The 14,743-nt window shown below is 37.0% G+C and overlaps 1 protein-coding gene across 1 annotated transcript in view; it reads left to right on the top strand.

The window, feature by feature from the left end:
- Positions 1 to 14,743, top strand: part of LOC134536317 (hemicentin-2-like) — a 365,105-nt gene that overhangs the window by 331,277 nt on the left and 19,085 nt on the right. The window contains exon 7 of the mRNA XM_063376068.1: positions 13,768 to 13,912. Coding sequence (XP_063232138.1) covers positions 13,768 to 13,912 — 145 coding nt within the window. The remainder of the gene's footprint in view (positions 1 to 13,767; positions 13,913 to 14,743) is intronic.

Raw genomic sequence — 14,743 nt, 5'->3', positions numbered from 1 at the left:
GGATATGTAAATTGGTAAGGGTTTAATGCAATTCACTGCCATGAATATGATGTTAACTCTGATGAAAAACTTCAGGTTTTCGATCAACTGTTAATAAAAATTATTTTTTATCTCGACCGGCATGCGTACCTATATAGTTTCTACCAATTGAATACTTTTTTTCCCCGGCTTACTCTGAAAATCCATGATAGAGTTATTTAAAATGTTTAATAAACAAATGTTCTTAATTAGTTATGTACCCTTTAAATGGATTAACCTATAAATTTTTTTTTTATTAATTCATATCCCGTTATTCTTAGTGAATTCACAAAAAGTAACTTATAATAAAACTAAAAAATTGCCATCATATTACAATAATACACTGAATCATTTACAATAATATAACTTGCTTAACTAGCAAATTTGGTTTTGACGGAAATTTGTTAGAATACTCAAAAACGAATGGTGATATTATGGAGCCATTAGATATGCAATGCAAAAATTTGTTCACTTAATGTTTATCTTATAATAAAATGAAGGTAATGCAAAATAATTACATACTTGAATGAATACAGCGTGGTATTAAAAAATTTGACGGTAGGTCTTTTTGAATTTACTTTGTTATAAAAATTACCTATTATAAATTTTAATGATTTGGTCATGAATAGGTAACACTCTACTTTTGGCTCCACCAACAACGATATATTCCCTGCGGGAGAGAAAATATCGAAAAGCGAAAGTAGCTTGAACGGTGACTTTATATTTTTATTTTAAAATCATGGAACCCATGCGTAAAATCCCAAGAAAAACAATATTCCTCTAACTTCTGCATGTGGTCGTAAGGTCATTTGTGACTGCGATGCATGGGAAGTAGATCAATTTCCTTACATTAGTCACAATAATTTACGCTTGAATAGTCATGTTACTTCAGGTGAATACATTTTTTCCTTATTGGATATTTTTAATTTTTTTTTTTCAAGAATTCCTTTACAGAAAAAAAATTTCAAATGTAAGTTAGTAATAGGGTATTTGACAGTTTTTAGGTAAATGTCTAAAATTGTTTATTATGACATAATACCTAAGCAATTTGATTAATTCTTTGTGAAGTTATCTATTTTCTATGAATATCACCATCAAAGTTTAAATGAATAAAAAAGCCGCCAAAACGGTGAGACGCCATTTTTGCAGGTCACCTGATGTCATGACGTCACATGCTTGTAAACAAACTGTTAGCTTTCACGTAGAGGTGTAAAAGTAACGAAAAAAAGCATACCCATATGTATTCGTTACTATAAAAATTAGTACTTGTTACTATCGTATCGTTACGTTACTTGTTACTTCTGATACAGCATAAAATGCTATATTATGTTGCAGCAACGAATCGAGTCGTATTGCGTACGCGTACAGTATGACGTCGCGTAAATAATAATAAATAGGATATAAACTATTAATATCTGATAATTAACAGTTTTTGTTAACCATGTAACAATTAAATCTCATTAGAGCAGTTTTATTATATTATCTCTTTTAAGATAAGAACAAAAAAACGTGAAAATACGCGATAATAAAAAACAAAAACATACATATTTCTAATTTGTAAAAAAATACTTTCTTATAAACAGTAAAAAACTTGGACGACGAATTTCCAAATTATACTTAATAAACAAACATCGTTCTTAGTAACGTAAAATCAACGAATATGCGCGCGCATGCGTTAAACAGGGTAAAACATACGAAAAATGCGAGTAACGAAATCCAGCCGTGTGTAACGTTTCGTTACTCGATACTAGATGGCGCACCCGTGATCTACCAATGAATTATGATCTTGATTTGAATAAAAAGTAAAATATATCGTGCATTCAACTTACGACCATTAGTCATTATTTTACCACAAATTTTGATTATGTCTAGAATCTTTCGACGAACTATAACAGAAAAATTATGTACCACAGTAACAAAAATGAACAGGATCATGCCATCCATAGCAAGAGACCAATTTGGATACGCGATACGGAACTCTTACCTATTAAAGTAATGTTGACATAACTGTGGTTCACAAAACGATAATTTGATGAATAATTTTATATCTATATACATTGAAATACATCATTTTATTTTTATTCGCTTTAAATTAGTTCTAACGGGAGCCCTACTTTTGTTATTGAATGGTCAATCCAATCAATCTGTCAACATTATATAAAATGTTTACAATAATAAAACGTTTTTTGGCTTTTCTAATTTACTTAATTATTTAAAAGTATATTTTAATCATTTATAATAACACTTACAACGCTACTTTCACGTTTTTTAATTCTGCAGCATAAAATTCGGGATTGTTTTTAAAAAATAGTTCGACCATTATTGCGTCTATTCTCGGGAGGTTTCTACTGTCAGCTTTAATGAAGTTGGTCTCCATCGTATTTTTTCTAATAATTACAATAATTTATTACTTTTAGTCAGCATTAGATAATAATACTAGTTAATATGACGAAAAAACCTTGAAGAAAACACCGATGCACCGTACAAAACTTCGACTGGCATTTACTGTTTACAAGCAGGTGACGTCACGCCAGATTCAGCCAATCCCGTGCGTTTTCAATCACGTGGTCAAACATGAGAATTTAATTATTTTATTAATGATTTCTTATAATAATCATATATATTTATGAATAATGCGTTGGCCAAATTGGTTTTGAAAAATGTTTACTGTAAAGCTAACAACTTTTAAATCAATATTTTCACTATAATCAAATACCCTATTGCTTAGGGAATTCTTCCACAAGTTTTCTGAAAATGATTTGGACTAAGCTACATTATTTTTATTCTTGCGTAAGACAGAAATAAAGATAATGAATTTCTATTATTTTAATAACCATTAAAGATATGAATACTACCTGGAACTATACATGAGACAGTTTTTGGAACCACCTGAATATTATTAGTATCTTGATGGATGCAGTTTTGTGTGACTAAAATTTATAAGCTAAGTAATGAAAAATCAATAAAAGTCGAAGACCAAAATTCCAGAATCATCTCTGTTTAGGGTTTTGTGAAAACCAATATTTTATATATTTATAAAGATGTCATTAAAACATATTTTCTGCAAGGGCTACATACAAAACTGTTAATTCAAAAGTGTTTACAAAGCAAGTTCACGTTAGGATCAAAACTTAAATGGACCCTTAAATTTCGATAAACTATTAAATCGAGCCGTCTTACTTAATTAGGCGGTCAGAAAACAAGTAAACATATTTTTCATTAATACAATTAATTATATGAGCAAAAAATATTATGGAATCTTAAAACATACTATAATTATTACATATGAAATGCTGTTTATAACATTTTGTTTACAAGACTTCTATTTGACTTTTTAAATTTATAATGAAAGCTCTTTAAATGTTATGTTCTAACTTTTTCAAGAGATATTAACAATTATTTTCATTTGGACTGCAGGTCTTGAAAGGATATCCCAAATTAATATTTCAGAATTTATTTATCTACCTATATATACACTATTTCTTAAAATAAAATTTTTTAATTACTATCCACGAATACCAAATTTTAATAAAAACCACATTTTACCATCCCCACTGAAGCTCGGCTCGACAGTGGTTCTCTCTAATCTTCATATCTTATCACGGACCTCAGTCCCAGGACATTGCTACGCACTGCTCACTCGTCCGACGCACCACAACACCGTCCCGGATTCTCCGATCTTCGCTCAGGGGGCTCGCGAGATTCGTCGCTCTCTATCGCTCGCCAAGGGAGGATCATTCACCCTCGTCACTTCCGTAGGAATCCCGCAGGCTGGCACGCTGGCCCGGCCGGCCGGCCGGCCGGCCTCGTCTCTAGCAGTCTCGTATCAATATTATCATATAGCGATTAACAAATTCACGCAAATATTCATTATAATGATGAATTGCACGACATTTCACAGCCACAAAATACCCTTTACTACATGTTTAAGTGCGGAAATGTTAGACCGAAATAGTTTTATTTATTGGAATATTTTAGGAAAAAATCGTTTTCATAATATTAATGACAGTAATACGAAATAACCCACAAGTGCATGCGATCGAGCCTTAATAATGTGAGTCACGGGTATAAATTAATTAGGAATTTTGCAGGTGTTTTATTTTGACGACCACAGTAAGGCCCCTTTCAGACACGAGGCGACTAGTTGGTTCCACTAGATTGAACGGACGGGTGTCAATGAGTGTAGCGATGTAGTCCATGACTGGGAAACACCCGAACCCCTTCACACGCAGTGAACTCGTCCACTCTGGCGGGCGGCCGATAATAAGCACCTTTTCGCTCACTAACAGACGACACAAGAGACACTACTCAGCATTCGCCCTTCACGCCAGTCGCCTGGTTGAGTCCACCGAGGTCGTTTCAATGTGGAGCAGTTTATAGAAGAAATTCGTAGTTGTCCTGCGACATGGGGTATGAGGTGTGAGGAATGCAGCGACAAAATCAAAAGGAGTGAAGCTTGGAGCGAAGTGGCTCGAAAATGCAATGCCGATCCTTTTTGGCTTCTCTTCTCGCAGGAGAGCAAGCACATGAAGGTCTCCAGTTTGCTCGGGTTCTAACATCGTACCGACCTCCCGTCGGTAAGAAAAAATGATTCCACATTATCCAAAAAAATTGGTTGTCTGTGAAGTCGGTTTACGGACCATAGTTTAACGTGACAACGTCATAATTAAACATTGATGAAACGATTGCATACTTTTATGAATAAAATTGAATCTTTTTATTGAATTATCACTATTTTGTATGGATACAAAGAAGGAGTGAAATGAAATCTACAATTTAATTGATTAATTTACTTTTATTTGCACTCATTAATTTAACAAAGAGATTATTTTAACTATAACTTTTATACATGTTTGCTATTTAACTTCTTCCAATCTGTGTTATTCTGTTAAGGATAGGACGATGATAGGAAATTTAGGAAACGAATGGGAGTGTTTCAAGTTTAATGTGCCTCGAAAAAGTCAAATCGATGGTTGTTCCAATCGAGTGGAAGAGAGATAGATGCGGCGAAAGCGTACAATGAGCGTAACGGGACACATCGAAACGGGACAATGTGCGTAACGGGACACATTTTCGTGCGTGCAGCCGGCGTTCATCGATTTATTAGACGTTGTCACGTCAAAAAAAAAAAGAGTCTCATCACGGAAGTCAAGCAGTTTTTGAGGCTCAACCAGGCGACTTGGTTGAACCAACCAAACCATCTCGTCTGCAAGAGGCCTCGGACTCGAGACTCGCCGGGAGTAGAACGTGGCCGCGGGGATCGCACGACAAGCCCGTTCGCGTGTACGGGCGGCTCGCAAGCGGATCACGCCTGGATGATAGGTTTCTGTTCGCTTCCGCCACACCCGCGCGCGTTTGCGCCAGCGACCCCGACGCCGCGCGCGTATGGGGAAACTCCCGTCGCGGTTGGTTCGTCTGCGCATGACACCATCGCCGTTTTCCTGGCTCGGCCGGAGCACTTTGCGCGTGAATTATGTATCGGTCGACGGCGTTCATCGGGACTGCTGCGCTTGAGCTCTTGTCTCAACGGACGTGTCACACTTCTCGTCTCCAGAGCTGACGGCTCCCAAAACTACACTGTTCGGAACTACAGCAAATTCAAGGAACTTCATGGACGAAGTATCAACCTCAAATGAACGAAGGGTTCTTCCTGATTTCAAATGACTTAATCTTCGTAGACACTAATCCGTATTTTGATTCCCGAGTTGTATGTTCCGTTCTAAACAAAGGTAGACACGCGGACAAAAGAAGAGCTTTTATATGTTCTTTTGGATTCATGTTCAAAAGAAAGTGAACTCACGTGTCTGCAAATTGACGAAGATCCCTGGATAATTTGTAACGAGGGTTCTTCGTAAATTAAAAGGTGACAATTCTAAACAGTGCAATGAAAGCGGTACTTATTCCGCAATAGTGCTGACCTCTAAAACGAAGGGCCCAGAGGCAAGTAATATTTTTCGGGACACCTATTTTTTTTCTTGTGTGTAGTGCTCGTGTTGAGGTAGTAGTAGCGTGTTACTATGTTCTACATGTTTGCGTTGCAGCCTACCACTCGGTGTTATATTCCGCTGTAGCGAGGGTGCTGTGTTGATCAATATTGTCGTGGTTGTATTGTGTATACTGCTGTTTGTGTTGTGGTATTAGGCAGTGTACTGGATTCTGAACCAGCAGTCAACATCCTAACGTTTAGACTATATAATGTGCGATGCGATATTGACAGGCAATTCCTATTTTGCTTCTGAATCTCATGTACGGCTTTCGTGAATTTGCTTTACCCGAGGAAAATCCAACATGAATACCACTTAATTTTTAATTATGCAGTGATACTTTTTTTTCAACCGGTTGTAAATATCGTTGTTACAAGACAATAAAAGTCAATTTACGGCTCAGCTGAAAAATAAATTAAGGTTCCCTGTTTCTTTAAATATATATTTTAAATTGCAAGTATGTTAGATTTGTGAATGGCGAAATGAGAAAAAAAAAGGTTGCCTACTAAAATGGTATTTATCGAAAAAGTTTAAACTGTAAATACGTTTTCACAGGCGTTGAAACATAGTTCGCACATTAGCTAATTGGTTGCAGATAGTTTTCGATAGTTAGTAAAACAGTAATGTTTTAATAAAATAAAATAAATTTAACGGAAAAAATTGGTTGTCTGTAAAGTCGGTTTACGGACGATAGTTTAACGTGACAACGTCATAACAAAACATTGATGAAATTATTGCATACTTTTATGAATAAAATTGAATCATTTTTATTGAAATATCACTATTTTTTATGGATACAAAGAAGAAGAGTAATGAAATCTACAATTTAATTGATAAATTTACTTTTATTTGCACTAATTAATTCAAATATGTTTATTACTTTAACGAAGAGATTATTTTAACTTTAAATTTTATACATGTTTGCTATTTAACTTCTTCCAATCTATGTTATTCTTTTAAGGATAGGACGATGGTAGGAAAAGTGGGAAACGAATGGGAGTGTTTCAAGTTTAATGTGCCTCGAAAAAGTCAAATCGATGGTTGTTCCAATCGAGTGGAAGAGAGATAGATGCGGCGCAAGCGTATAATGAGCGTAACGGGACACAGCGTAACGGGACAATGAGTAATCCTTCTTCGTGCGTGCAGCCGGCGTTCATCGATTTATTAGACGTTGTCACGTCAAAAAAAAAAAGTTGTAGATACGTTTCCGTTGAATCTTCTGATGCGGGATGACCTCCCGGGTTTTTGTCGGTGCGAGACTCGGGAGCACGCTGTATACACACTCTGCGGGTGGCTCAGATGCGCCCAAGAGCACGAGGTACTCTTCTCGCGCGACGAGGGGACAGGAGGAGGCATGACTCGGAGGGCTAGGTCGGTCGAGAGCGGCTCTGCGAACCGCAGTCGAGGAGGGGTTGGAAGAACAAAAGGGAGCTAGTGACTCCGGTGTCCTTGTCGTTGTAGGACCCATACACCCTCTCACGACAGCGCCTACCTGCGTCGGCGCAATGGAGGTTTTTTTTTTTAAAGGGGGGGGGGGGAAGGCGTTGAGTTTCGTAGGTGACGCTTCCCCAGTGGTTGTAGAGCTTGGGTGCTGGCGGTGAGTCACGGGGTCGAACAGCGAATAATTTCCCCAGCGTTCAGCATAACTCTCAACATAAACTCGATATTCCATTAGTTTTGTCTTTGTGCACGTATGTTTTTTCTCCTCAGTTTTCAGATCGCAAGCAAAATTTCATGACCAGAACTTCACTTCTATTGTATTTCTATAGTTATTTAACAAACTCCTAATTTTTTTTTCTGAAATACTGTCGAAAATTACCTCGTGAAATTTAAGCTAATAGATTAAAACCAAACACAAAAAATTGACTTTAATACAAAATTTTAACAAATAATATGAGTTTAAAATTATAAATATACATAATTAAGTAATTATAATATATGAACACAAACAATATATAAATAATTTTAAAATTTTTTATTTATTTAAAGCGTCCTATAAAATAGTATTTTAAAGGTTAGTCATTGAACTGTTTAAAAAGAATTACACACAAAAGTGCTGTATTTGAAGCATTAGGATTTAACATAATCCCAAGATCTTATAATATTTATAAATTTTTAAGAAACAGTTGTCTATTATAAATGTGAATTTATGCAATATAATGTGTTTATTAAATTGATTGTTGACTATAGCAAGAATTAACTACAATTTTTTATACGCAAATTTAATGTAAGAAATTTTCCCAAATTGGTACATCATTGATTGTAAGGTAACACATTCGTTATTTAAATTCATTTTGGTTAACTTATTTTGAATGTATTTTTATGGAATAAGAGCACTTTTTGGAGATGAATAGAATATGTGTGATCGTCAAACACATGCGTACCATGGAGTATCACGTTTTATCTCTTCTAATACTGACTTAAATATTTGTTTAGCTTGTAGTTTTCGGTAGATGTGTTATATTTTTTTTAAAACCTGTATCGCTAGTTTTAAATTTTAGAGTTTAATAATCATGTGTTAATTTGGAGGATTGGTAAATTCGGAAATAACTTTCTGCCCGAAGCTTAATCTTTTGCACGGCGAGCGGTTGACGTTCGCTGTTCGGGTCGCGAATTAAATTTACGCGGTCTGCGAGTGAATAACCCCGCGATGTGGTTTTACCGCTCTCCGGAGTTCCTAATTGGACCATTCATCGCCTGGGTTTGTCGGCGGGACTGTGGCAGAGGCGCGCGGGGTGACTTCCTCTCGAACACGGGGTGCAGTCAGTCAGCCCGTGGTCGCTACGTCTTCCCCCCCCCCCCCCCCCCAGGCGCAAGACAAGGTGAGGTCTCGCAAGCCACGCCATTGGCCACCGCGTCATCTCACCTCCCTCACCAGCCACTCACCTCCATTGCCCCACGGGGCATCCAACCAGCGAGCAGGAACGCTTTAGGAATATTAACGCCCTGGTCCCACACGCCGAATTGAATACTTCATTTTCTTGCCATTCCGGAAGGTCTTTAAGAGTGTGGTATCCCAAATTAGTTTTCTTCTATCATAATTTTTGACTTTGCACACAAGTTTTTAATTAATTCATGATCATTCCCCAAAAATTTGTTTATAACTGTCTCATTTTTTTCTTAATCAAACAAGTCCTTAATTTATGGTTTTTAAGAATTTGAAGGCAAATTTAAATGCCAGTCATGGCGTACACTGAAAGCGTGAAACATACGGTACGCGTTAGGATTAACCGTTCAAATGCAGCCTACGACACAAACACATCAATTAAAGTGTATCAATTATGTTAATGCTCTTACGAGAACCGTGGAATCCTCAGTTTTTAAGGGATATGGATTCATTTATATTTATTTATAACTGATATACTTAAAATGAGGAGTCTAGAGACGAACGGATTATCCAAAACTGTATACCGAATGTTTAATGCATTCAGTACGTATATACTAAGACTGACATTTCAAAATGCTAAAATGTCATAATAACCATTTATTAAAAGCTTATTTAGTGTAAAATAACTTTTATAACCAATTAAATGTGGTAACATTATGCATTTTGTTAAAGTTGTGAGCAAAAAAGTGAAATATTATAACCCTTTTAATCTTTCACGTTCGGGAGCATCATCAAGCTAGAAAATCGGAAGTCAATATCGTTTCAACGGGGATTGTAAAAACTTAGGAAATCGGAGGAAACAATGTATACCTACTGAAATAAAATTCGACAGGAACGATAAAACCTGAGAGAACTAAAAATTCCGGTAGCGCAGTATTGCGAGCTAACAGCCACAAGTTCAACAGCAGGAATCCACACAAAAACAAGGACATTCGTACTCAGCAAGCAAGATCAACCGGCCACATCGACACTAAAAAAAATACAGAGTTGGGTTTTTGCTGTAGAATTTTCGTGTAAACGTCGGGATAGAAATCATAACAAGTGTTTCGTATAACGTAATTAAATTATCAATTTCATTTCCCGTTTCCATTTCCACGCTGCCGCAATGTTCGCATTCTCTCGGCACTGGGCACATTAGGCTTATTGGATTCTTTTCTACGCGAGGTTTTCCTCTGACTTGCGTTTTCTGTAATTCCGACCATATGTACGAGTTATGCGAGACGGCATCTTTAATTATTTTGAAATTTTCAATGCATTTCCGATTTTTCACTTAGGTATATTCCGGCGAATTGTATTTTTTTTTTAATTATTGTCTGTATTTGGGTGCGAATAGTGCTCTGCAAGTTATTCAAAACGACACCCGAATCATTGTCCTAGCTAAACGCGTTTCCACGTTACGCGTTACGCATGCGCCTACGCCGGACCGATTACGTCACGGGAAATACCAAAATACTGAGTGACGAACACGTGCGGTCATGATCCATCTATCGTGCGCTCAACCACTGCTGACGCCTTATTGGGCATTAGCTATTCAAAACTGACGGTATTGTGTCACCCAGGAAAGTTTGAACGACTATCACTGTAGGAGAGAGTATACAAGTTCACGTCACAAGTGGCTCGATTGGTGCCGGATTAAATAACGTGTCGAACTACAGAATACAGGGTTAAGGTTCTTCCACCCTACTATTATTTAGGGGTTTCCTTGTCAACATGTTCCAACAGCTTTTTGTTGTTGGTTAATTCGCTCACAAGTGAAAAAATTGGTTGTCTGTAAAGTCGGTATAGTTTAACGTGATAACGTCATAAGAAAACATTGATGAAATGATTGCATACTTTTATGAATAAAATTGAATAATTTTTATTGAATTATCACTATTTTGTATATGGATACAAAGGAGTGAAATGAAATCTACAATTTAATTGATAAATTTACTTTTATTTGCACTCATTATTTCAAATATGTTTATTACTTTAACGAACAGATTATTTTAACTATAACTTTTATACATGTGTGCTATTTAACTTCTTCCAATCTGTGTTATTCTGTTAAGGATAGGACGATTATAGGAAAAGTAGGAAACTAATGGGAGTGTTTCAAGTTTAATGTGCCTCGTAAAAATCAAATCGATGGTTGTTCCAATCGAGTGGAAGAGAGATAGATGCGGCGCAAGCGTACAATGAGCGTAACGGAACAAAGCGTAACGGGACAATGTGCGTAACGGGACAATGTGCGTAACGGGACAATGTGCGTAACGGGACAATGTGTGTAACGGAACAATGAGTCATCCTTTTTCGTGCGTGCAGCCGGCGTTCATCGATTTATTAGACGTTGTTACGTCAAGAAGTTAGAAATGTACATTTGAGAACATGTCCCCTCCCCCCCCCCCCCCCCCCGGCCTATTGAAGGCCGTGAGTGTGTTGGCGAGGCGGGACGATAAGTGCGACTCTCGCTGGTGCTTCTAGCGCTGTATTGCCTCTAAGCTGAAGGTGTAAACTGGCGCGCAGGCTTCCTCGTCGTGCAAAGGAAAACAATGAGATTCAGGCAGTAAGCATAACACTATACAGCGGGGAAAAAATAAAGATTATGGCGAAATGCGAGCCCCGTTTGTGCTTCCAGAAATCAGAACCTTATGTTTCATGCCTAAATATGTATTATTCTGAAAGGAGAAAAAAAAAGCGTTTCAAACCATTTTCACTCTTCTAAACATACTGTTTATAAAACAAAATATCGGAAACAGAAACTACTAATCCCTCTTCAGCCTAATCATAAAATTGATTTTCGTTAACAGATACCGATCGGATAAATTGAGTAAATTTCAAATAGCTTGTGATTTATTTTTTTGTTGTTGTGGTGAATTTAAAGCACAACCACGCACAAGGTATGTGTGCGCAAATAAGCAGGGCCCTTAACGCTGTTAAATAAATTTTGAGGCGATACATTTTGATAATGTTCGTAGGCTTCCACGGCCATTGTCTGAAGTATAGCTTGGCTTCCGGATTGTAGCCGTGTGCTTGGCAAATAATTCACCGACGTTTCGGTCTACGTTGCAGTCATCATCATCATCAGTAGGTTACTGCTCCCTGATGATGGCGACTGCAAATATCTACCGAAACGTCGGTGGAATTATTTGCCAAGGAAACGGCTACAACCCAGATGCCAACCTGCTTTAGATACATGTTAGTTAAAAATTTGAACTAATAATAAACTGAAATATATATGTATATATATGTATATATATCTGAACAGGAAATTCCTTTAAACAACAATGACGACAAGAAAATGAAATGAAAATATTGGCGAGTAGAACTGAGCCGCAGGGCTAGCAGGATGGCCTTCCTACGTTGTTGGCTCTCTTTCGCAGCTTAAAAAATTAAATAATTATAAATAATTTCTTCCGACGACCTACGAGCTCGAGTCCGCACGATCAATTACCGGTCGTCCATCAAACGCGGGGTGATTTTCATCCCGGTATGTCATCCGCGCGTTTTAAAAAACCATTAATTAATTTTTTTTTACCCCGTGCGCGCCGACGATTTTTTTTTTTTTTTTTTTTTTTTACGAAATCATCTCCAGAAAATTAAGCTTCTCCGATGTCGCGCGGTTCGGACGCCACGCTGAAGTGACGGGCTTTCGAAGGTAGAGAGAGCCGTTGCGTGTCCTCAGATTCTACGTTCAAAACACGACCTTAAAGCCAAGGTGGCCAATTTTCTTCTTGCATGGTCCATACTTTACCAACGAACAAATACAAAGCACACGCTCAATATTTTTTTCCACAATGTTCCACCACTATGAATTTTATTGTATCTATCACGTTATATTATATGTATATTCACACAAAAAAAACTCTTCAAAAAAAAATTTTTGACAATTTGTATAAATGTTTGTTCGCAATATACATGAATTATCACAAAGAAGCCCGATGAAGAAATTTACTCTAAAAGAAAGGTCTTGTTTGGCTCAAAAAAATATTGGTTTGACTATGGCTAAGTAAATATACCTAAACGGCTAATGAAATATATACTTTTTGACGTGACAACGTCTAATAAATCGATGAACGCCGGCTGCACGCACGAAAAAGTGTCCCGTAACGCACATTGTCCCAATACGATGTTTCCCGTTGCGCTCATTGTACGCTTGCGCCGCATCTATCTCTCTTCCACTCGATTGGAACAACCATCGATTTGACTTTTCAATAATGTTCTCGTCGTTTGAACTATTAAAATTATGTAATATAACGATTGTCCACATATTTTCAGCACAATCGGAACGGTTATTTAAAAGTAATGTTGAATTTTCAAATACGTTTTTGTACGAACAATGGTATTTTACAGTTAAACATAATAATTCAAATTACACCCGGGATCTTTTGCACAATGTTTTTAAAAAAAATATTGCAACACATTATAAATAAGTTTGGTGTATTTGAGATGCGTATTTGTTACAAAATCGTATTACAAAAACGAAATAATATTATTCCCCTACGGTGCTGCCATCTACGGTGACGGACGCGAACCGAACGAATCGCTCTATCTATCCGCGACACATGAACTGTTTCGTCGACTGTTTATAAAGTGAAGTGAAAAGTTAATGTGGTTTTCATTGCTTATTACAACAACAATTTCGGCAATAAAGGTTAATTTTTCTTGCATTTTAAAAATCTGATTACTAGTATAATTTCAAGTATATATTCTTTCCTTTTGAAAATTAAAATGATTCAATTTTATTCATAAAAGTATGCAATCATTTCATCAATGTTTTCTTATGACGTTATCACGTAAAATTATCGTCCGTTAACCAGACTTTACAGACAACCCCCCCTGGCCTAAATGGTTCCGTGAGTGTCGCTGACCTGTGGTGTCCCGTGTGACTGATTTCAGACGGCCAGCGACGGCAACACGACTACCAGCACGCTGACTCTGCGGCCCTCCAAGGAGGACGCCGGCAGGTACCTGTCCTGCCGCGCGGAGAACACGGTCCTCTCCAGCGAGGCCCTGGAGGACGGCTGGAAGCTCGACATACAGTGTGAGTCACGGACACGCGCGGCACCGTTCTCTCACACCGCGGGACAGAAAAATAAAGTCGTTCTTCTTAGTATCGAATCCTTAAAGCTAACCAAGGAAAACCTACATAGGATCTTCAGTTCGCCGCAGTAATAAGCTTATAAAAAGTTGGAGGGGAAAAAAGATGAGAGAGTATTTCAGTACTCGCCAGTGATGTGTTAACATCCAATCTCGGTAACTAGCAAATTAATGTGATCTCATGTTGCAAATAAATAACTTTTTTTTAATACGAAACCCGGAGTCAGAAATTCAACTTAAATTTCTTTAAAATAAAACGGAGCGTGATAAAATAACGCAAATTGTGTTTTCAACTACATTTTTTTTTTGCTGCCGGAGCAGCTACGTCGACTATCGAAATAATCCGATTTGCATAGCGAAATGGTTAAACTATAAAATTAAATGGCTCCAATAAAACCGAAAAAGACTTGAAAAGTACGAAAAACCTGCTTTGTACCTGATTTTTTGACAATGTATTTTATTAAAACCCCGGCCCTTCGGTTTTGAATTCAATAAACAGTTAATACTTCCAACTTTTCTTTTTGTATCTATAACTTTGGCTTGCGTAATACTCCACAGATGCCAGCACCATGGTAACATATTTTCGTTCTATGCAACTTTCGTTACGTTAACGAAATTACTCCTACAAAATGCCTTATATCGTGAGCTAATATGTTTACTTATCAAAAATTACCAAAAAATATTTATTTTATTTTCGCTCAAAATATTGGAATTACCTAGGTTTCATTTTATTTATTTTTTTTTGGGGGGGGGGGGGGGGGAATTGTAGCCATTT

This window comes from Bacillus rossius, chromosome 10, assembly GCF_032445375.1.
Source record: "Bacillus rossius redtenbacheri isolate Brsri chromosome 10, Brsri_v3, whole genome shotgun sequence".
Taxonomy (NCBI): domain Eukaryota; kingdom Metazoa; phylum Arthropoda; class Insecta; order Phasmatodea; family Bacillidae; genus Bacillus; species Bacillus rossius.
Note: the sequence above shows the minus strand (reverse complement) of the source record. Positions and strands in the feature narration are given on the sequence as shown.